Raw genomic sequence first — 24,863 nt, forward strand, 5'->3', positions numbered from 1 at the left:
GTAGAGACAGACAAATGGATCTCTAGAGTGGCTGCTGGCCAGCCCAGCCACACGGTAAGCTCCAGATCAGCAGAGAGAATCTGCTTCCAAAAACTAAGGTGGCTGGGTATGGTGGTGCATGCCTTTATTCCCAGCACCCAGGAACCAGGCAGGTGGATCTCTGAGTTTGAGACCAGCCTGATCTACAGTGTGAGTTCCAGGGCAGCCAGAGATCCCTAGTGAGACTCTGTCTGAAATAAATAAATAATAAATAAATAATGTGTGCACACACACAGAGATTCTTAAAAAAAGAGAACAATTCAAAGGAAACAATGCTTGTTTGTTCAAATCGCACAGCTCTGACTGTCGCTTTGTCTCTTAAAGCTAAGCTGGCATTTCTTGCAGGCAAATGTCCTTTAAAAAGGAAGCCGTCTTCTAAGAGGCATGGTTGTGAGATATCAACCCCTGCAAAAAACGCAGGCACAGAGAAGGCCCAGGATGACCACACAGGCACCTGGTGAACCCCAAGTTAGCAATATGCTTTATTCTTATTGCTGGCCATCGCTTGATCTACATGCCATGGGAAAGAGCTCAGTGGGGGCTGGTGGATGGTTCACTAGGTAAGGGGCTTGCTGCACAAGCATGAGGACCCGAGTTCGATCCCCAGAATCCATATAAAAAGCTGAGTGTGATGGAGTGAACCTGAAGGCCCTGTGCTGGGGAAATAAACCCAGGAGACTCCATGGGCTTGTTGGCCAGCCAGCATATTCTAATGTACTTTTTAAAAAAAACTTATTTATTAATTTTATGGGTATGTCTGTGTGAGTTTATATATATACCACGTGTGTGCTGATGTCCACAGAGGTTCCTAAGGAGGCCAAAAGAGGATGGCAGACCCCCCTGGAGCTGGAGTTGCAGGCAATGTGGGTTCTGGGAAGCAAACTTCAATCTCGTACAAGAGCAGTAAGCGTTTTTAACTATAGAGGCATCTCTGCAGCCTGTCACTGAGAGACCCAGTGTCAGATAAAAGGGTGAGAGAGTAGAGAGGTGGTTCAGCACTTAAGAGCACTGGCTGCTCTTGCAGAGGACCTAGGTTCGATTCCCAGCACCCACATGTCCACTCACAATCATCTGGAACTCCAGTTCTAGGGGACCCAAGGCCCTCTTCTGATCTCCAGGGACACTAGACATTCATGTGACACACAGAGAGATACCCAAGTGTACCTCTGGCACCCACTCCCAGTAAATGACTTAGTGGACATTTGGGAAGCTAGGTGTGGTGTGCCAGGACTCAGGAGGCCCAGGAAGGGTGACTGTCAGCCTAGGTACACAGTGACCTCCAGGCCAGCCTGAGCTACAGAGCAAGGCCCTGTCACATGAGAAGAGACTGTGAAGCGCTTACCTGGAAGATGTTGGGAATGTGGGTATGGTAGTATTCCCACTGCTCCTGGTTGAATCTCTGCAGGATCGAGGAGTAATCGGCTTTGCTGTCCTCTGCCATTTGGTGACGTAATTGAGCTTGCTGCCGCGCCTTGGGGTAAAAAGAAGAACATCCTATTTATACAGAATAAGCAAAAGCCTACAATGGCGCACCAGAGCCCAGGCCACTTCACACAGTTCACAGTAGCAAGTGCGTTGAAAAATGACTTCTTAGGCTAGGCAAAAGCAGGCGGATCTCTGTGAGTTCGAGGCCAGGCTGGCCTACAAGAGCGAGTTCCAGGACAGGCACCAAAGCTGCAGAGAAACCCTGTCTTGAAAAACAAAAACAAAACAAAAACCCTCCATGTGAGCTCTGTCTGCATTGTGTCTTTCTCTTTCAGGCTGCTTTTGTTTTTTAAATTAGTGGCTGCAGCTAAGGACATATCCTGTCAGTACCCCAAAGACAGTCCAGTACAGATGCCTGAATACTAACACCATCCTCTTGATTTTTAACATTTCTTTATTTTGTATATGAGTGTATGTGTATTATGTATATACATGTACATATGACATGGCACACATGTGGATTATTTCACACTCAGGTCATCAGGCTTGGTAGCAAACACCCTTCCCACTAAGTCATCTCAGGGCCCTCAGGTAAGGTTTTCTTTTAAATGTATATGGCTGTCTTGTCTGCACATATATCTACGCCCTATAAGTGGGCTGGTGTCCAAGGAGGTCAGAGGCATTGGATCTCTGGAGCTGGAGTTATGGATGGCTGTGAGCCACCATGTGGGTGCTGCGAATCGGACCTGGGTCCTCTAAACGAGCAGCCAGTGCTCTGTAGAGTCAGTTTTGGGGTATCAGACCCACAGCCCAGCTCATCTCTCCAGCCCCCTCAGGTGAGTTTTCATTCTCAGAGTTTCTCCCTGGCTTCTGACCGGGTGGCCTTAGCCTGAGTCCCAGCTCTTCCACACATTTCACTCCTGTTGGCGAGGCCAGGGGGACGGTACCCGGCGTCTTCCTTTATTTCCTTCCCTGTTCGTGAACAAGCATCACCCAGTATTTCCAGGCTCTTCGGTTCTGTAAGGTACGGACTCTTCTCAGCTAACCAGGCTGCGTTTTAGCCACCACATTCTCCCCCTCTGCTGGCAGCCCAGCAGCTCATGTCCTGGCCATATGCTCTTCCTTCCGCCTTTGACAGTCCCCCACCAAGTGCACTAACTGAGTCCCTGTGACATTCATCCCTAGCTACCTCCAAAAATCCGCCCCCTCATAGCAGACAGCAGTGATCTGTGAAAACAGCCGCGCCCCTGCCTGCCTTCCATCTGCCAAGGCTTCCAACGCCTCAGTTACCACTGCCGTGCACATTTTAAAAGGGGATTCCCATGTAGACTAAAACTTCTAAAATAACTTCTGCTTCATTCATAGACCTTCCTTGGAAAATCTCAGAGCGGAGAGGAGGGGAGAGGAAGGGAGTGAAGGGGAAGGAAAGGGATGGGAAGGGAAGGGAGGAGAGGGGAGGGGAGGGAATCCCACTCCACACAGAACATAACTACGGTCAGATAAAATAGTTGCCTGTTTATTTCAGAGAAATGGTCTTAAAACAGATGGAATATCTTTTGGCAGAATGTGTATGTGTGAATGTTCAAACACGTATACATGTACACACACATGCATACACACACACACACGTACACACACAAACACGCCCAGAAGATAAACCCACTCATGGCAATTTAACTGCTAAGAGCTGTGGTTCCCCCCTCAGCACCCCTCCTCTCCCCTCCCCAACCCCATGTCTGAGGCAAGCTGCTGGACCCCTCTTCCCTCAGCTGCTGGACCCCTCTTCCCTCAGCCCCTCAATGTTTCAGTCCAGCCATGTAATTGCTTGTAGAGCTTATTAACGCCGAACAGTTCTGGTGTCCTTCCCCGGGCAGCTGGGATGATAGAACAGCTCAGAGCCCCAGGTGTGAACGGCAAGGCAGTCCACGAGGAAGCAGACAGGAAACCCGCAGCAACTGCAGGGAAGTCTCAGACAAGCATCTCCTGCCACCTAAGGCAGGCAGCAGGCTTCTCACTTCTCGGTAAACTTGTGTGAAAATAGCCACGGGTAAGCAGGGCTTGGTGACACACACACATCTTTAATCCCAGCACTGGGAGGCAAAGAAAGGAAGATCGCTTGTAAATTTGAGGCCAGCCTGGTCTACATCGCAAGCTCCAGGAAAGTCAGGACTAAATAGACAGTACCTGTCTCAAAAAAACTAAAACCTAAAACTTAAGAAAAAGGAAAGCCACGGTTGTCTCAGAGGCCCAAATTTCCCCTCCCACCCACCAACACCACTGGCTAGTCATTTAAAGCTTCTATTCTAAGAATACCTTACAAGTAATATCACTGTAGTTCAAGGACACACAGAGGGGTTCCGTGTGTGTGGTGTATGTGTGTGTGAGTGTGTGGCGCATGTAGGTGATGTATGGGTATGTGGTATGTGGTGTGTATGAGAATGAGCCAGAGTTTCAGAATGGAAAGATCTACAAAATCCAAAGGCCTACAATGCCTAAGTCATGGACACGCCTGAATGAGTCTCATCTGGATGTTGTCAGAAAAATGAAATCTTCACTTCATAATTCCTTTGAGAAACCTTGAGGAATCTCCCCCAAGTAAACCCAAATGGGCCCAGCCCAGGTGTGGACCCTACCGTGCATGGCTTCACTTTTGATTGAGACAGGATTTCTCTGTGTAACACTCCTGACTGTCCTGGATAGAACAGGCTGACCTTGAACTCAGAGATCCACCTGTCTCTGCCTCCAGAGTCCTGGGATTAAAGGCGTGCATCACCACCACCCGGCCAAAAAGCTTCGGTTTTTTTAATAAAAAAAAATTGGTAAATTATATTTTTTTAAAAAACAACTTAATGGGTATGTGTTTTAGCCCACCTGTGTGGCTGTGCGCCATGTCTATCAGTAATGTCTGTAGGGTCAGAAAGTCATCAGGTCCCCTGGAGTCACAGACAGTTGTCAGCTGCCACGCTGCTGCTGGGAACTAACTGAACCTGGATTCTCAGCAAAAGCAGCCGGTGCTTCTAACCACGGACCCCCATGCGTTCACTTCTTAGCATCCACACTGGCTTCTGTAGGGCAGTAGATCCTTTGGCTTAAAGGTCCCTGGGCCATTGGTAGTGGGAAAGTGCATGCAGCCCCGTGCTCCAACATGCTAAGGACAAGGTGGCCGTCCTCCATTTGGTCAGCCCATCTCATATCGTTCGAAGGGAGTGGCTACCACCTGGTTAATTCAATGTGAATTTCTTTTCCTAGGGTTCAGAACATGAAGGAGAAAATGACAGTGTGGGCCCCGTGCCCTCCATCATTGGCCAAGAAGGCAGGGTGTACTGAGAAACTCATTTGCATGGCTTTTGAGATCCTAACAGATTAGCACGTAAGTGATGAGATTTAATACTATTAGGTTGCTTTTAAGGCAGGGTTTTTACTAAGTAGACCAGGCTGGCCTTGAACTCATTCCCCCTTCTCAATGATGGCACCAGGGTGCATACACACAGGCTTCTGAGACTCTGCAATACCCCACAGCCTGTCCCAGCTCCTGGGACTGGCAGATGGGCTTGATCTTGCTGCTGCAGGGTAGGCACTGAGGGAACCCAGCAGGGCCTCTGGATTCTGGCCCCTCCTTGAACTCTTTGTGCCAAGAGAAAGGTAAACTCAGGAATTTAACAGTCAGGGTTAGTTAGCCTTTCTCCAGCCTGCATTCTTTCTCTTGGGATGATCAAAGTAACAAGAAAAAAAAATCTATTTGCTGAAAATAATTTAAGTTTACAGGTTTTGTTTTTTATCTGTTTTGTTTTGTTGAGATAAGGTTTCATATTATAGCTCAAGCTAGCCTGGAACTGTCTATGTAGCCCAGACTGGCCTCAAATTCATAGCAATCCTCCAGGCTCGGTCTCCTGAGTGCTGGGAATACAGTCACCATGTCCAACATCTGACTTACAGTTTGTGTAGTTTATAAAGTAGAACATTTCTGTTCAACACCCCTCCCCAACCCCGCCGCTGCTGAGAGCCTGCCTGATTGTCAGATGCAACCAGAAGAGAACAGGACATACAGGCCACCAGATAGTAATAGTGTAATAGGATATTAATAATATAACATGGGAGTCAGAAGGTGTTGGTGCATACCTTTGTAACATGAGGGCCAGCTTGTTGGGGTTTCTGTCCCACCCAGTACCCCAGAGCCGGCAAGCCCCAAAGAAAATCACACAGAGATAGCCACAAGATTATAAACTGATTGGACCATTAGCTCAGTCTTCTTATTAGCTCTTGTAGCTTATATTAACCCATTATTCTTATCTATGTTAGCCAAATGGCTCGGTACCTTTCTCAGGTGGGTAGGTTATATCTTGCCTTTTGGTGGTCTGGGCAAGAATGGGAGGAATGGGCTTCCTCCTTCCCAGCATTCTCCTGTTCTCATAGCCCCACCTCTACTTCCTATCTGGTTGACCCACCTCTACTTCCTGCCTAGTCAATCAGCACTTATTTAAAACATGATTGACAGAATACAGACAATTCTCCCGCACCATACCTTTAATCCCAGCACTTGGAGGCAGAAGTAGGTTGAACTCTATGAGTTCGAGGCCAGCCTGGTCTACAGAGTAAGTGCCAGGACAGGCTCCAAAGCTACAGAGAAACCCTGTCTCAAAAAACCAAAAAACCAAAAACCAAAACCAAACAAATAATCAAAAGAAATAACATGGTATTACCTATTTTCTAGCCACTTTTACATCAGAAGATACAAATTCACAGAGGAGCCCAGGAAACTCTAACCAACGTGAGACTTCTCCTGACTTGCCAACATGTAGGGGCTAGCCAGAATGACTAGCCCAGCTTCCAGCTTGCAAGCAACTTTACATCTGTGAACACATCCTAGTGAAGCCACTTTATTTATTATTTATTTACTTATTTATTTTGATTTTTTGAGACAGGGTTTCTCTGTGTAGCTTTGGAGCCTGCTCTTGCACTCACTCTGTAGACCAGGCTGGCCTTGAACTCACAGAGATCTGCCAGTCTCTGTCTCCAAGTGCTGGGATTAAAGGTGTGCACCACCACCGCCTGACTGGATGTGTTTGCTTATTTATTTATTTTTCATTTTTCAAGTAAGCTCCCTGGAAGCCTAGGCTGGCCTTCAGTTCCTTGTGTAGCTGAGGATGACCTGGAATTTCAAGCCCTGAAATTTTTTAAAGGTTCCTAAGAGGTATCCTGCAAACCACGCATAAAGTGATGAACACCTGTCATCCCAGCATTTGGAAGGCTGAGTGAGACTGTGCATCAACAAACAAACAAACGACAAATACAAACAGACAAAAAGGAAATTAAAGAGCTAACGAGCGCACTGGCACTGTTCACCAGCTAATAATTTGAAATCATAACTGGGAAGCGGGGCTGGGATGTGACTCAATGCCTGCCTAGCACACACAAGGCATTAGGTTCAGTCCTCACACCAATAAACAGATAGATGGAACCTAATGCCCAGTGTTTTGGTTGTTCACCCTTGATGGACAGATTACAAACTGCCTAAAAATAATAATGTAGGTCAGGTATGGTGGTGCACACCTCTAATCCTAGCACCCAGGAAGCAGAAGCAAGAGATCTCTGAGTTTGAGGCCAGCCTAATCTACACAGTGAGTTTCAGGCCAACCACAGCTGCATGAGGAAACCCTGCCTCAAAATAACAAGAACAATACTAATAATGATGAAAAAAAAAAGAACGTTTTATATGTTTTAAAGGCTTCAAAACTGTATGTTTTTAACATTTATTTTTAATTGTGTGTGTGTGTGAGAGAGAGAGAGAGAGAGACAGAGAGAGAGACAGAGACAGAGAGAGAGAGAGAGAGAGAGAGAGAGAGAGAGAGCGCTGTCTGTGGAGACAGAAGAGGGCATCTGATCCCCCAGAGCTGGAGTTACAAGTGGTTGTGAGCCTCCTGATGCGGATGCCAGGAAATGAACTTGGGTCCTCTGCAAGAACAGCAAGTGTCCTTAACCACTGAGCCATCTCTCCAGCCCCTGAAGTACAGTCTGTGCATCGACAACTGGGGATTGAACCTAGGACCTCGTGTATGTTGGTTAAAAGCTGTACCGCCAGCATGGACCAGTATGTATAGCCTAATTGCATTATTAAGGGACGTCTACTTTTGTCTCCATGAGTAAGTGATGCCAGTTCTAACACTGAGTGCTGGACAATAGGAGACAGGAGAGGCCTGGCTTGCCTCGGAGCATGGGCTCTGCAAAGCGGGCAGGGAAGCAGGGGTGGGGGGGCTGGGGGGTGGGGACAAAAGAGATGAAGCCAGTCTTTATCCTGCCATGTCGTGATGTCAGTGGCATTGTTGATCTTTTCCAACAAAGGGTCGATCTAGAATCCATTTTCAACTTCAAAATTAAGAGCGCATTTGACAATTTCTACTCAGTCATAGCGCTGGGAGCCATTGCTGGAAACTTCCAGGCCAAGGGCTTGCCAAAACAACTCAGCCTGTCTGGGGTAAATTATAAAGGCAGCGAAAATACAAAACAGAAAAACTTCAAAATAAGTTAACCAAAGAAATATGTCTGAACTATTCCAGCAATTTCCTGAAGGTTTTTGTTTTTTTTTTCTTCCTCCCCCAGTTCCAGCCCTGGGATTATGGGTTACTCTGGTGCACAGTCACTGAAATAGAAGGAGAAAGAAAGAAAAGAAAAGAAAAGAAAAAACAAACCCTAAACTGAAAGATAGCAAATGAGAGCAGGCTCTCCATCCGGTGGCCATTCACTTGCTAAACAGGGCTAAGAAAAGGCTTTCTGTTGCCCTACACCCCAGTTACCCGAAGCAGAATTCAAAATATCTGTTAACTCAAGGGGAAAAGCAACTTCTGTTGAGTGGGCAGCAGGCCATGTGGACGGGTCCATCCTGTGTCCAGAGAGGAGGCTGCAGAAATAAACCTGGTCGGAGCTCACACTGAGAAGAGGAGGGACCGGGCCTCCTGGTTCCTCAGACATTGTCATTGCAGTGGACTGTAGGGTTTCATTGTGGATGCTTGAAGCCGGAAGTCTCACTGTGTAGCCCTGGCTGGCCTGGAACTCTCCCTGGATACCAAGCTAGCCTCGAATGCAGACAGTGCCAGCCTCTGCCTTCCGAGTGCCGGGATCAAAGTTGTGCGTCTCCATTCCTCTACCTTCTCTCAACAAGCAGCTCCACCCAGGGTTCACAGAGGTTCTGACACCCATGGCTACGGACACCCTGGGCTAACGGTGAAGGTCTAGGGCTTTGCCAGTCTCTGCCAGAAGGGTTAACACAATGCTGCATTGTTCCTCAGGGTTACTGTAGAGACACTTAATCACTTGTGAATGTAGCTTTAGAAGAGAAATACAGTCCTGCTACACACAGAAGCAAGAGCATCATGCTTCCATTGTTTTCAGTGTATGTGCATGCACATGCGTGGGAGGGAATACAGGTGCATGCATGTGCACTTGAGAGTGGAGGACAGAGTGTTCCCCGGGCACTAGCCACTTATTCTTTTTCTTTTCGAAGGTCTGCCACTAGCCCAGAACTGACCAGTTAGGCTAGTCTGCCTGGCCAGCAAACCCTAGGAACCATCCCACCTGTCCTTACCTCCCCGGGGCTGGGATTATAAACGCACACTACCACACTCAGATTTTTTTTTCTTTTTTCTTTTTTTGGTTTTTCAAGACAGGGTTTCTCTGCAGCTTTAGAGCCTGTCCTGGAACTAGCTCTTGTAGACCAGGCTGGTCTCGAACTCACAGAGATCTGCCTGCCTCTGCCTCCCGAGTGCTGGGACTGTTTAATTAAAACAAAGCATTGCGAAGGCCCGCGGCGGGTGTTGACGCGATGTGATTTCTGCCCAGTGCTCTGAATGTCAAAGTGAAGAAATTCAATGAAGCGCGGGTAAACGGAGGGAGTAACTATGACTCTCTTAAGGTAGTCAAATGCCTCGTCATCTAATCAGATTTTTTTTTAACAAACAAACAAACATGGTTATGGGGTTGAACTCTGGTCTTGCTGCTTGCTACCAACTGAGCCAGCTCCCCTGCCCTTTGCTTCATTTCTGAAGTTTAATCTGAACTGCCTGGGGCAGCCATTGACCGCTACTGTCCAGGTCACAGAAACCTCTAATGAAGAAAGCTTGATACTCAGCTGGTGGTGGCACAACCCTGTAGGCAGAGTGCCCAGAAGGCTGAGACTGGGGGATCCCAAGTTTAAAGCCATTCTGGGCTACACAGTGAGTACTAGGCCAGCCAGGGCCACATATCGAGATCTCAAGACAACAGTTTAATGCTGAAAGCCTTACATATGTTATCAATCGAGCCAGCAATGAGGCTGCAACATGAGACCACAGGTTTGTCCACTGTGATCTGCTTAGGTCTGTCTGCTTTTGCTAAGCTGCACAGCACCTCACAAGAGTCCTACTGACCAGAGAAATGTCCAAGAAACTCATACAGACCTCAGGCTATGGGGGAGATGGGAAAGAGTGTCTGCTAATAACCCCCTATGCTTGTCCATGGAAGGTAAGAATGCCAACCCTAAGGTGGCTCAGTGGTTAGGAGCATTTACTGCTCTTCCAGAGGACCCAGGTTTGGTTCCCAGCACCCACATGGTGGCTCACAACTGCCTGTAAATTCAGTCCAAGAGGATCTAAAACCTGTTTCTAGCTTCCTCGGGCATGGCACTGATGCACACTCAGGCTCACACACACATGCATAAAATTATAAATAAAAAATAAGTTTGAAAGCCGGGCGGTGGTGGTGCACGCCTTTAATCCCAGCACTCGGGAGGCAGAGGCAGGCGGATCTCTGTGAGTTCGAGGCCAGCCTGGTCTACAAGAGCTAGTTCCAGCCGGGCGGTGGTGGCGCACACCTTTAATCCCAGCACTCGGGAGGCAGAGGCAGGCGGATCTCTGTGAGTTCGAGGCCAGCCTAGTCTACAAGAGCTAGTTCCAGGACAGGCTCTAAAAAAAAACTGCAGAGAAACCCTGTCTCGAAAAACCAAAAAAAGAAAAAAAAATAAGTTTGAAGAAGAATGCCCAAGTCCACAACTTAGCATAAAAAGTTGCCTTGCAGCCGGGCGGTGGTGGTGCACGCCTTTAATCCCAGCACTCGGGAGGCAGAGGCAGGCGGATCTCTGAGTTCGAGGCCAGCCTGGTCTACAAGAGCTAGCTCCAGGTCAGGCTCTAAAGCCGCAGAGAAACCCTGTCTCGAAAAACCAAAAAAAAAAAAAAAAAGTTGCCTGGCATGCCGGGCGGTGGTGGCACATGCCTTTAATCCTAGCACTCGGGAGGCAGAGGCAGGCGGATCTCTGAGTTCGAGGCCAGCCTGGTCTACAAGAGGTAGTTCCAGGACAGGCTCTAGAAATTACAGGGAAACCCTGTCTCGAAAAACCAAAAAAAAAAAAAAAAAAAAAAAAAAAAAAAAAAAAAAAAGGTTGCCTGGCAGAAGCAATATATACCTTTTGTGGAATAATCTTTCTGTACACTGGGAAGATGTGTTGCTCTTGTTGGTTTAATAAAGAACTAAATGGCCAATAGCTAGGCAGAAAGAGGTTAAGTGAGTTTTACGGACAGGGAGAGAGCTGGGATAAAGAAGGGTAGCGTCTCCAGGAGACTCAGGGAGAAGCAAGATAAACATGCCATGTTGGGGTAAGGTGCTGAGTCACATGGTAGAACATAGATAAGATATATGGTTAAGTTGTAAGAGCTAGTTAGTATTAAGCCTAAGCTACTGGCTGAGCATTTATAATTAATAATAAGTCTCTGTGTGGTCATCTGGGAACTGGCTGGAGGGACAGAAAATTCTGCATACATATATTCTTGCTAAGGTGGCATTTCCATAGTCCTACTTCTCCAAAGGAGAAGCAATCACTGTCAAAGACATTCATGCTAGAAAGATTATAAAGGTACCAGCGAATAGGCCACCACAAGACTCAATACCACAGAGAAGAACAGTGACTCCAAGAACCTGGACTATCAGAATGTCTGAAAGAAACATAAGACAAGAAGATGCAAAAAGCAAAAGAAAAAAATGAAAAGAAAAAGGAAGAGAAGTCACAACAATATGATGTCATCAGTGGAGGTCTGAAGAAGGTGCCAGTGAGACTTCTAGAAATGAAAAAAGTAGTTGCAGAAGCTTAAAAACTCAATAAATGAGCTAATAGAATAATTAAGATTATGAGGTTGGAGAGACGGCTCAATGGTTAAGAGCGCTGCCTGCTCTTCCAGGGGACCTGGGTTTGATTCTCAGCACCCGCAAGGCAGCTCACACCTGTCTATAATCCCAGGGATTCTGATACCCTCATACAGACACACATGCAGGCAAAACACCAATGCATAATTAATTAATTAAAAGTTACACAAAAGTTCAGATACCGAGACAAGGAAAACAATGGGGCCAGAGAGACGGCTGAGCAAGTAAAGGCTCCTTCCCTGCATGACCTGTAAACTGAGTTTGACTCCCCAGAACCCACAGTAAGGTGGAAGGAGAGAAGTGGCTCTTCACGTCACGTGTCACCTCCTCACAATAATAGTAATAAAGCAATGATAATCAATGTATGAAAAGGCACAGGTCCATGCAATACAACCAGGGGCTGTGCACACATCTAGCGCGAGTCCCTGAACCGTCAATTCAGAGACTGAAAGATAAGCAAATTTTGAAGCTTTATTGTTTGTTTGTTTGTTTATTTTTCTTTTTTTGAGACAGGGTTTCTCTGTATAACAGCCCTGGCTGACCTGGAACTTACTTTGTAGATCATGCTGGTCTCAAACTCACAGAGATCCACCTGCCTCTGCCTCCCAAGTGCTGGGATTAAAGGTGTGCGCCACCATCGCCTGGCTGTGCCGTTTTTGTTTTTGTTTTTAATCTGTCGTTGTTTTTGAGAATCGATGTAACCCTTGCAGTCTTCTGATTCATTATGGAGCCCACATTGGCCTCACACTCACAATCCTCCTGCCTCAGCCTCTCAAGTGCTAGGAGTATTGACACAAGATATCACACCCCATGCCTGGGTTTGAAGGTCATTCTTGAATATGAACTTGATTGGACTGAGAAACACCCATGGGGTCAGTGGAGCGCCCCTGAGTGAGTCTGTGAGGGCTTGTCCACCGCGGGTGAGTGCCCTTGGGTGAGTCTCTTGTGAGGGTGGGTGAGGTGAGGACTCTGACAGAGTCAGTGGATTAAGCTTTCCACAGACACAGCTTTTAGCAGACTCCTGGGAGAGGGTGGGCTGTGTAGGGTGAGGCCTGGCTAGCGGAAGCAGATCACTGGAGGTGTGTCTCAGAAGAGTCTATCTTTCTTGCACTGCCTCTTTTTTGCTGGCTTCTGTGATATAATACTTTCCTGCTAGGACAGAGAGAAACTTCTAGAACCATGAGCGAAGTCTTTCCTTTAGCTGACTCTTCTAGGCATTTGGTCCACAGCGATGATGAAACTAACAGGCCATTTGATTCTCGTGGAATGTTTTGCTATCCCATATCCGGCAGACTACTGTTCTCAGTCTGTATCTCCTCTCTGTTAACTGGAATCCTCATGAGAGCATCCATTGTTATCCAATGAGTGCTATGCATTCCTCTACCAACACATACTATGTTGAAGGGCTAGATGCTTTGAAGCCATATATATTCATTAGATTAATAGTACATTAAAGTCATGCATGCCGGCCACATGCCTGCAATTCCAGCATTTAACAAATGCTGGAATTTAAAAATGGCCTAAGCAGAAGGACTGTGAGTTTGAGGGCAGCCTGGAATACTCAGCAAGATGTGCTCTCAAAAAATAAGAACAGGCTGGGTGGTGGTGGCACACACTTTTAATCCCGGCACTCAGGAGGCAGAGGCAGGTGGATCTCTGAGTTCAAGGCCAGCCTGGTCTACAGAGCCAGTTCCAGGGCAGTCAATCAACCAACCAAATAGGGCTGGTGAAATGGTTGAGTAGGTAAGACTGCTTGGATGCCTGATGGCCTGAGACTGATGTGCAAAATTTATAGTGGAAAGAATTGACTCCCAAAAGTTGTCCTCTGACCACTACAAGAACCATAGCATACACATCATGGTGCACAAAAGTGTGCATACTTCACACACAGACAGACAGACAGACAGACACACACCAATAACTCTCTAGAAGAGCTGAGGAGTGGGATCCTTCTGTAGTGCAAGACAGACTAAAGATAACTACAGTGTGGACCTAGGAGCTGTGGACAGAGCTAGGCCACCACTTTCCACTCAGCAGCCAGCCTCTGAGGAGTATAATCATATCCTTTGGACAGGAAACCTCAGAGATAAAGTAAATTGCCTCCTGTCTTCCCATTAGTAAGGCAGGGATACAGGCAGCGTGGCTGCATTGCTTCCTACCTCCTCAGAAGCCGAGGTGCTTTGGGCTTACTGGGTGTTTTTGCATAACTAACAAGCCCCGAGTCTGCTTCTAGAAGGGAATACAGGGTCACAGCGTTGACCCCTGTTTATAGGCCAGGATAAACACAGGATAACAAAGTAGCTTTTATAGCGTCTTTGAACATGGATCCACTCCTAAAAGAATTCCCTTTCAATTTTCTACACCTTTCTCATTTTAAATGAAAAGCATTTGAGCTGGGTGTGTCTCAGTAACTTGGGAGGCAGAGGCAGGAGGATTTGTGAGTTTGAGGGCAGCACGGTCTACATAGTGAGTGAGGTCCTATCTCAAAAAAGTGTCAGGGAAACCTTGTGTCAGAAAAATAATTTTTTTTTCCTGGTTGGTTTTGGCACATGCCTTTGATGCCAGCCCTCGGGAGGCAGAGGCAGGCAGATCTTGGAGTTTGAGGCCAGCCTGGTCTATAGAGTGAGGTTCAGAACAGCCAGAGCTACACAGAGAAACTTTATCTTGAAAAACCAAAAAAAAATATTTTTAAACCTTTTAGGTTCTAAGATGAAGCTGCAGTTGCACAATGTATTTCCTGCATTCGTGCTGACCACTTCCTCTTTTTATCTTTTTGTGTTTTTAACATTGTCCTCTAGACTCCTGGTGGGGTATGAGTGTCCCGGTGCCGACAGGACCACACCACAGAGCCTTGAAGGAACTTGTTTCCCATGGCCTTCCTGAGTCCTAAGGGGGTTCTTCAGAGACCAGTCAGTCACTTTCCTAGAACAAAAACTGGGGGCCAGCAAGAAAGATGCTTACATGTTCAATAAAAATGTCAACTCAGTAGCCCCAGTGACAGCAAAGGAAGCACACAGCCACGTCATTCCAGTTATGCCCAGGCACCACAGGGGGCAATTTCCCCAAATGGAGAAAACTTAACCTTCCGCTGCTCATCTGTCTCCAGCCGCAGCAGACCTCGTGCCCTGCTTCAGGCACTGAGACTGTGTTCTCAGAGACGCAAATGTCCCAGGCTGCCCACCCAACTGATCTTGAGAAAATTATCAGACAATCACTTGAACAAAATGCCTTCTTGCTTAATGATGGCAGAAGTTCCAGACTTCAGTCTTGTTTTTAATCTTTGAAATATTCTATCATATAATCTAAGACGCATTAAAACACACACATAATTAAAAACAATAAAATAAATGTTGAGAACACACACATATATAATATATGGACTTCTGTGTGTGTGTGTGCTGTAGTCACTCACGGAAGCCAGAATATAATGTGAGAGCCCATAGAGCTGGAGTTACAGGCAGTTGGGAGCTGCTTCATGTACATGCGGGGAACCGAACTCTGGTTCTCAGTAAAAGCAGTGCACATTTAACCACTGAGCCACCTCTCCAGCCCCACGTGACCTTTAATGGTAATTAAAAACTTGAAAGAGGTGTCTGGAGAGATGGCTCATTGGTAAAGGGTGCTGGTTGCTCTTCCAGAAAACTCACATTTGTGTTCCCAGCACCCACATGATGCAAAGACATATATGCAGTGAAACACTCATGCACAGGAAGTAAATACATCTCAAACAAAATCCTGAAAGAGGGGCAGGGTGGCACTTGCCTTTAATCCCATCACTCAAGAGGAAGAGGCAGAGGCAGGTGGATCTTTGTGAGTTTGAGACCAGCCCGGTCTATGTGTTGGCTATTCATTCATTCATTCATTCATTCATTCATTCATTGTAAAGCTGAAACAAACCAGAGTCACCAGGGAAGACGGAATTTCAATTGGGAAAATGTTGCCATCGGATCGGCCTGCGAGCAAGCCTGTGCTGCATTTTCTTTGTGTATTTTATGTAGATGGGTGTTTTTTCTGCATGTACATCTGCACACTAGAAGGCAGATGTAAGTATTTAAGTATTTCCTCAAATTGAGTTATGTAACAAAAAGCCTCATGATTAAACCAGAGAGAAGATGAACTCACTTATCTAGAGAGTTCTGACTAGTCACCTCTCTTGAAGTCTGAAGAGAAGAAGCTATGCAAGCCTTTTGTGGCTAAGAGGGGCCTGTACATTGAGACTGTAGCCATAAAAGAACCACATCTCCAAGAAAAGTAAAGGCTGGGGAGATGGCTCGGTGGGAAAGGAACTGGCCACAAAGCCTGACAACCTGAGTTCTATCCTGGCATCCAATGGTGGAAGGACAGAACCAACTCCTGAAGCTGTCCTTTGATGTCCACATGAGCACTGGGGAGTAAACACACACACACACACACACACACACACACACACATACACACACGAAAAACGAGAAAATTGATACGGAAGTTTGTAAAAACAACAAAAAGCAACTCAACTGCTGTTTTCCATTTTTGCTGCTGTTTGTAGCCAGTGACTACAGATTGTTAGACAAAGTAGCCAGCGACTGCGGATTGTTAGACAATATCCTGCCATGCATACAGACATTATAGAAGAGATGCCAGTCACATGACTGGGTGAGGCTATTCACCCAGGCCTCTGATGGGCTTGATTTTAACGAGAGCACTTAGAAAACACTGCACTCTCTGCTGGAAAGTATCAGTGCTAGGATTTAAAAAAAATGTGTGTGCCATCACCACCTGGATTCCCAGTTTCATGTATAATGGAAGTTCATGGAGCTGCCCACATGTGATTGGCTGGTTAGCCCCTAGGATGCACCAGTGTTCTTCCACAGTGCCAGGGTTCAGTGGGCACTACCATGCCTGACTATTACATGGGTGCTGGGGATTCAAACTCAGGTCCTCATGCAAGTCTTTCATTCACTGACCTAGCTCCCCAGCCCAAAAGGGAGCTTAAGGGTTTGTGTCGGGGCAGGAGGGGGAGAGAAGGATAAGATCTGTTTTTACTAAAACCAGAAAATATATTCCAACATATGTTTGACTAAATAGATGAACCAACTGAAGCTGGCAGAGCCTAAATGCTGGCAGCTCCATCTATGCAAAGGAGAGGCTAAAAGACAACTTCCGTGCTGTTGGCCCCTTCTCCTTAATCGTTGTGCTTCTGAGGAATCCAGCATCCAGGGGACATCCAAATATACACCCCTGCACAGAGAAATAGCCCTTTAGGGGAATTACTGGGCTCCTGGCCACAAGGCAAACATCAACTGTGTCCTAAGGTGGGTGAGAACCTATGCACAAAGTCTGAACACATTACTGTGACAATCATGACTTAGAACCACAGGAGGAGGGACAGTAATATCTTCAGAAAGAGAAGGAGATTCAGTGCATACCTAGACTAGAAATTCATGCAACTTTATACTACACATGCCCTGGGCCATCACGCACAACCCAGCATCTAGACAAATGTATTCTGGGAGACATGACACAGCATTAGATAGACCGTGTGGCTGGCTGCTAGGAATAGGAAGGAGAGTTGAGTCAAATATAATCAGGCCACTTAATCCTTTGTGGAAACTGGAAAAGAGACATCTGCATTGAGTCAGAGACTGTCAGAAGCAGCAATGGAAAGTGGGTGTGGCCATGCACCCCTGAAATTTCAGCATCTGGGAGGTAGAAGAAGGAGGGGGGCAGCTTGGGTTATGCACAGAAACCTGTTTCAAAGAATAAAGCAAAGATAACAATGGGGAATTCAGTGAGAAAAGCTGACTTCATGTCTCCACATAGCCTGCAGTGGCCAGCGGGTTTCAGGTCACCTTCAAAGCAAAAGGACTTAAAATAGTCAGTGTTTGGGCATCAGTGCTTATACTTTGATGCTCATGGCTCCCAATTTGGGAGCCTCAAATTCCTGGTGAGGGTGGCCATGGCACTTTCAGAAAAATAACTAAACCCCCTGCTCCCTGTAGGGAAAGATAATTCAACGGAAATATGCAAGTAATTGAGATAGTGTTGGGGGCTGTGGACCCCAGACCCTAAATTTCTTGTAAATAACTTGTTATGTTTGTAGCTGCTCTGAACAAAATAACTTGTTTTCCTGTGTTTGCAACTGCTCTGAGCACGAGACCCTCATGTGTTCCTGATGGCAGGGGAGTAGTTTCTGTTGGGTTTGGCTGGGGTGTGGCTATCAGTTAAGGATCCCTATATAAGCTGCCCTGGACCACAATAAAGGGGGCATTCTTGTTTCAAGGATGACCCGTGTCCCCGCATCTCTGTCTATGTGTGTATGTTTTTAAATCTCCAGCCCCCTTCCCTGGGTCTGTAGTGCAGGTTGTGCACTGCAGGTGTAGTACCGTAGTACACGTAGTACAGGCACTACAGGACCGTAGTACACATAGTAGTATGGCAGCAACAGGTGGAGGCTCTCAGCGAGATCAGGAACCAGGGATCACACTGGATTGGCTTGCTGGAGGGCAGCCGAGCCAAAGCAAGCTCAAGGTTCAGTGAAAATAAAAATTCAACAGGATCAAAAAGGAGCAGATAGTGAAACATTGTCTCAGGACTGGAGTGGCACTCAGCAGTTAGGAGCCGTTTTCTTTCAGAGGATCTATGCTGCCTGTAACTGCAGCTGCAGGGGATCCAACACCCTCTCTGGCCTCTGCAGGGCCCTAAATGCACATGCACACCCACACATATACGTCATTGTCACAGAGAAGCATCAGTAGACATTTAAGAGGACCACAAGAGCTGGTGATGCAGTGTGCGTCTCCAAGCTCAGCGACTGGGGAGGTTGAGGCAGGAGGAGAAGCAAGAGTTCAAAGACAGCCTGAGCCACGAGGCAAGACACCACCTCAACAAAAGGAAAAACAAAGGACAAAAACCAGAACCAGATAACTAGATAATTTGATAATTTCATCTTACAATTATTGCGGGAAAAAAAGAGCAATCTTCCAAAATCTAAGTAAACTAAAACAGAAAGGAAAGGGAGATTTTATGAATTCAAGAGTAGGCATTCCTTCCTTTTTTTAAAAAAACAGAGTCTCATTATGCAGTCCAGGCTAGCCCCAAACTTTCATCTATTTGTCTCCAGCTGTTGGGCTTACAGGTGTGGGCCGCCTCATTCACCACAATGAAAACTCTTGAGTAAAATATGTTGAATGATTACTTTGCATCCTTAAAGAGACAGCAACATAGTCTAGCTGAGTTTAGCCCAGGATAATTTAGTTCAAGGTAGGAAAATGGATTAATGTAATCTACGGCATTAACGAATTAAAGGAAGCAGAAAATGATATTTGGTTAACAAATAAGCTTTTTTAAAAAACAGACATTTTGGAGGGCTAAAAAGCTACCTCAGCAATTAAGAGTACTGGCTGCTCTTTTAGAACGCTTGGGTTCAGTTCCCAGCACCCAGTGTGGCTCACAACCATCTGTAACTTCAAGTTCTAGGGGACCTGACGGCCTCTGCTGGTCTCTACAGGCCCTGTACACTTGGCACACAAACACACACTCAGGCAAACATCCATGCACACAAAACAGAAAAAAAGATATTTTGGCAAAACAAGAAAAGAGGGACAATTTCTTTTTTAAAAAGACATATTAAAACCAGTCTTTTACTTTCTCTTCCCTTCCTCCCCCTCCTTCCTTTCATTTTCAACCAAGATCTCCCTTCACCTAGCTGGCCTAGAGCCCGCACCCAGCTTCCTGACTCCACCTCCCAAGTGCCGGGGTTAAGGCCTGTTTCACTACACTCTTAGTGGGAAAGATCTGAAGCAGTTTCCATAATCAAGAGGGAGATAAAGAAACCCACAATGACTACTGCTTTCCGTACAAGGAGGTCACAGGCTGCAGAGGAAGATAAGAAACACAAAGAAGAGGCACAGAGATAAGGGCAGTGGGCGCAACTATAGCACTGGCTGCTGACGACAGCCAAAACGGGGTCACCATGGAAGGCTCGGGGCTCTGACATCCATATGTAGCCTATGGTCTAGACATCTGTGAATCAGTGCTGATGATGCTTTAGGGATGGCTCAGTGGTCAAGAGCACTGGCCGCTCTCACCGAGAACTGAGGCTTGATTCTCAGCACCTACTCAGGTGTTTCACAACCCCTCTAACCCTGACCTCCACAGGCACCAGGTACACAGGTGGCAAACAGATATACAAGCAGGTAAGACATTCACACACAAAAATAAAAATATTTTTTAAAAAGAACATAATATATTTGTGCCACACATGACCCATAAATGGAGCTGACTTCATTTACACTAGAGATTTTAAACATTCTTCAGTCTATCTTAGTTTTAATTATTGTTTAGAAGTAGCATCTATCTATCTATCTATCTATCTATCTATCTATCTATCTATCTATCTATCATCTGTCTGTCTGTCTATCTGTCTATCTCTATCTATCTATCTATCTATCTATCTATCTATCTATCTATCATCCATCTATCTATCTATCTATCTATCTATCTATCTATCTATCTATCTATCTATCTATCTATCATTTGGGATGGGTTTTCTCTGTGTAGCACTGACTGTCCTAGAACTCACTCTGTAGACCAGGCTGGCCTTGAACTCACAGAGACCCACCTGCCTCTGCCTCCCGAGTGCTGATAATAAAGGCCTGCATCAGCACCACCCAGCATATTTATTTTTAATTATGTGTGTGAGTCTATTTGGGAACAAATGCATATGAATAAAGGTGACAACAGAGACCAGAGGCAGGGGACTCCGGAGCAGGATTTACAGGAAGTTGTGACCAGTGTGGCATGGGTGCTGGGAATTGAACTTGGGTCCTCTGGAGCGGTATGCTCTCTTAATCTACTCAGCCATCTCTCCAACTATTTGGTCTCTGGTTTGCTTTCTGGTTTCTCTGTATAGCCCTGAGTATACTGACTGGAACTCTCTTTGTAGACCCAGCTGCCTTTGAATTCAGAGATTCATCTGTCTCTGCCTCCTGGGTGTTGGGATTAAAGGCATGCACCACCACAGACCGGCATATATATTTTTAAAAGATTTACTTATGTTTATTTTATGTCTGTGCATCACATGCATGCAATGCCCACGGAGGCCAGAAGAGGTCGTCGGATCTCCTGGATTTAGAATCACATATGGTTTTAAGCTGCCATGTGGGTGCTTTGACTCCTACCCAGAACCTCTGGAAGAGCAGCCAGTGCTCTCAACCACTAGCCATCTCTCCAGTCCCGTATTTTTCAGTTTTCAAGACAGAGCCTTATATGTCCTAGATTGGCATCAAGTCCACTGTGCAGACCTTGATCATAGGTCCTCCTGCCTCCACTCCCAAGTGCTGGGGTCACAGGTATGTATACCACTTTCAACTAGGTAACATTTTAAAAGTCTGAAGAGGGGCTGCCAAGTAAAAGGGAACTTAATGATTCCTAGGACCCACATGGCCGAAAGAAGGAGCCTCCTCTACAAAGCTATCTTCTGAGTGCAACACATGAGAGCTACTAGTCACAAAAACACTCATACACAACATAAAAAAAAGAACATCTAAGCAGCACTTCAGACATGATTAGCTAGTAGGAATTTATAAGTATGGTCACTTAATCAAAATATGAATGTCTTTCAGTAAAGTAAAAATCTACCCCATGATGTCAAAAATATGCATTTTAGCATATTAAAGTAATAAAAAAAGCCATATATCCCTCCATCCTAACGGAGATATTCCCCACTCAAGGCATCTTGAACTCATCTGGCAGAGCCAAGCAGCACCACAGAAAAGCAGAGCTTTTCCAGAGAAAAGCACAGACTGCGAGGCCCAAATGGCCCTGGGCACCATGAATGAATGCCACTATTAGCGGCATAATTGTGTTTACACTGTCTTGATGACTTTCATAAAAAGAAAAGGGGCTTCTAGGGAAAACACACACACACTGGGCTTGGGAAGACAAGGGCGCACTTTATATTTGAGCCACGGAGAGGAAATCTCCCACAGACTCCCAAATGCCTCCCTCACCCGGCCTCCTGGGTATCAGCCCAGATGAATCCATGACACAGCTGGACAGAGGGTCAGCCTTTCTGAAGGTCTGGAGCTGCCGGCTTCTCCCACAAGCTGGGCTTCGGCTCCTTAGACACTGAACTCGGCCTCTGACGAGCCACTAAGGAAGGTCTCCTGAACCACTCCTGTTGTGACGTGTCCAGGTCTCCCCATTACCAGGGTGGTGACTAAGCAAATCACCTCAGGCCTGGTTTTTCCCCCAATGTGGACTTCTGGTCCCCATGGCGATGACACAAAACGAAACCCTGTCCCCAGCAAGTACCCTCTTGTGGTTACACCAGGAAGAGGAAGCTGAGGCCAGGCCTCCTTGGTGGCAGCGTAGGAAGCACGCTCCAGGGAAGCGAGACCAAGTCCCCTCACCTTTTCCACGTCGGCTTTGGTCACATTGATGTCAGCGTCCATCTTCTCGAAGTACTGCTGGGCACGGTCGGCCTCCTTGCAATCCCGCTCGAAGCGCCTCTTACTCTGCAGACAGAGCACAGCCAGGTGGGCCATCATCCACCCGCTCTGCCACCTCTGGCGGGACCCCCGCGGGCGTCCTCCCAGAACCCATCCACCATGCCATCATTTCCCGAAGTGACTTCCGCATTTGTCCATGTTACAATGACCCCTCTCTAGTGGAGGATTTACCTGCCTCCATTCGAGCACTTTTTATGAGTGTGTGTCCCTGCTTTTGTGCACACACGCAGAGGTCAGAGGTCAACATGGGACATCTTCCTCCATCACTCTCCAACCTGCTTTAAAGATTTATTTTCGGGGGCTGGAGACATGGCTCAGTGGTTAAGAGCACTGCCTGCTCTTCCAAAGGTCCTGAGTTCAATTCCCGGCAACCACATGGTGGCTCACAACCATCTGTAAATGAGATCTGCTGCCCTCTTCTGGCCTGCAGACATACACACAGAATATTGTATGCATAATAAATAAATATTTAAAAAAAAAAGGGGGGGCTGGAGAGATGGCTCAGAGGTTAAGAGCATTGCCTGCTCTTCCAAAGGTCCTGAGTTCAATTCCTAGCAACCACATGGTGGCTCACAACCATCTGTAATGGGGTCTGGTGCCCTCTTCTGGCTTGCAGGCATACAGACAGAATATTGTATACATAATAAATAAATAAATATTTTAAAAAAAAAGATTTATTTTCATTCTGATTGCATGTGGCTGTGTGCGTCTGAGAGGAGTGCCAGCACCTTCAGAGGCCAGAGGTATTGGGCCAGGAGCACCCAACATGGGTGCTAGGTGAGTATCGCCCACTGGGCGCTGGGTCCTCAGGGAGAGCATCAGGTGCTCTTGATTGTTGAGCCATTATCTCTCTAGCTCATACACTTGGCTTTCAGAGAGATCTCTCTCACTGAGTCTGTAGCTTGCTGATATGGCTACGCAGGCCGACCAGCCAGTGAGAGCCCCTGAGATTCTCTTGTCTCTGCCTCCCCAGTGCTGGGATTATAGTATAGGCCTATGCTCCTGCACCCAGCTTTATAAGTGATGCTGGGGATCCGAACTCAGGTCCTCATGCCCCCATGGCAGACGCTTTACCCACTGAGCCATCTCCTTTCAAGCAATTCTGGCTCAGCACGTTGCTTGCCATAACAGTTCTAGGAACAAACTAGATGAAGTGCAAATCAGAAAAAGTTAGACTCCTTAGTGGTTTTTGCTTGGGTTTTACTTAGTGAGTCATTCAAGCCCTACGAAGACTGAAGAGAGACGGTCTAGGGGGATACTGGCTTAGCAGCCAGCTTCCCACTTACCGACTCCAGTTGCTTCCAGCATGTCTCGATGTGCTGCTGGGCCTTCCGTCCATCATGGAAGTTCTGTGCAGGAGGAAACAGAGCAGGGGTCAGTCCCTACACTCCTCATACTATTGCAGGAAGAAGACCCTCCCACCTGCTTAAGTAGCTTTAAAGACTTATGTTTATGTTATATGTGTGGCTGCTTCCCCTGCATGCATGTCTGCGCATCAGGAGGTGCAGTGTCCATGGAGGCCTGAATAAGGCATCAGATCCCTTGGGGCTGCAGTTACAGATGGCGGTGAGCCAAAGTGTGCATACTGGAAAGCAAATTCAGGTCTTCTGCAAGAGCAGCAACTGCTTTTCACTGCTGAACCATCTTTCCAGCCCCATAGTAGCCTGGAAGTATCTTCTCAGTAGACGTGTATCTGCCTAGTATGTGTGAGGCCTCGCAAAGCAAATGAACAAACACTGAACATCTACTCTGTGCAGTCCAAAGAAATGTAGGAGTTCATGCCGGGTTTGGTGGCTCATGCTGCAGTCCAGCACCTATGTGCTTGAGGCACATGAGTTCAGGCCAAACTAGAGTGGGATCCTGACCTCGAAAAACAACCAAAGTTCAAATAATAGACAAGTTAAAGGGAAATGAGAACAAGACTGGTTGCAAAGTTCCTTTTAACGTTTTAGACATAGCGATACTGAATGTGAAATTGCACACGGCTTGCAAAAACAACAGGACTGCCATACTGAGAGAGGCAGCCATCACGTTGGGAAACATGGCACACTTCTTTAATCCCAGCAGTTGGAAGGCAGAGGCAGGAGGATGTCTATGAATTTGAGGCCAGCCAAGACTGCATAGTGAGACCCCATCTTAAGAGAAAAACAGACAGCAATCACAGGGGTCATCTTTTAAGCGGCAGTGAATTCCCATGTTACAGCTTCCCCTCCAATGAGCAAAAAAAAAAAAAATTTCTTAGCTGTCACCCCCAACCTCTCCTGACTTAGGAAACCAGCCCTGCACCTCTGTGAATCTGCTTGTTCCAGATATGTCACATAATGGAATCACATGGGCTGAGGAGTCTTGTGACTGGCAGGATACTAATATTTTATTTATTTATGCTATCATTCACACATAGGATGCTTTTAACATTCATCCTGCTGCAGCATTTATCTGTCTATCAATTCTTTTTTCTGACGGAATAACATTCCGCTGAGTAGATGTACCACAGTCGTGCATCCACTCATTGGTTGGTAGTTTAGGGAGAATATAAACATAGATGCTTTGAGCACTGCTGTGAGCTTTGTGTAAACAGACATCGCATCTTAGAATCTTTAAAAATGGTTGCTTTTAAAAAATAATTTAGTACTGCCGGGCAGTGGTGGCGCACACCTTTAATCCCAGCACTCAGGAGGCAGAGGCAGGCGGATCTCTATGACTTTGAGGCCAGCCTGGTCTATAAGAGCTAGCTCCAGGACAGGC

At 46.5% G+C, this 24,863-nt stretch overlaps 1 protein-coding gene across 12 annotated transcripts in view; it reads right to left on the reverse strand.

Annotated features, from left to right (window-relative positions):
- Positions 1-24,863, reverse strand: part of Fnbp1 (formin binding protein 1) — a 115,990-nt gene that overhangs the window by 32,676 nt on the left and 58,451 nt on the right. For all 12 annotated transcript variants that reach the window (XM_038335813.2, XM_038335822.1, XM_038335821.1 and 9 more), the window contains exons 5-7: positions 23,405-23,467; positions 22,020-22,124; positions 1,382-1,510 (exon numbers count right to left, since the gene is read on the reverse strand). In XM_038335813.2, the coding sequence (XP_038191741.1) occupies positions 1,382-1,510; positions 22,020-22,124; positions 23,405-23,467 (297 nt within the window). The remainder of the gene's footprint in view (positions 1-1,381; positions 1,511-22,019; positions 22,125-23,404; positions 23,468-24,863) is intronic.

The sequence above is a fragment of the Arvicola amphibius genome, chromosome 7 (assembly GCF_903992535.2).
Source record: "Arvicola amphibius chromosome 7, mArvAmp1.2, whole genome shotgun sequence".
Lineage (NCBI taxonomy): Eukaryota > Metazoa > Chordata > Mammalia > Rodentia > Cricetidae > Arvicola > Arvicola amphibius.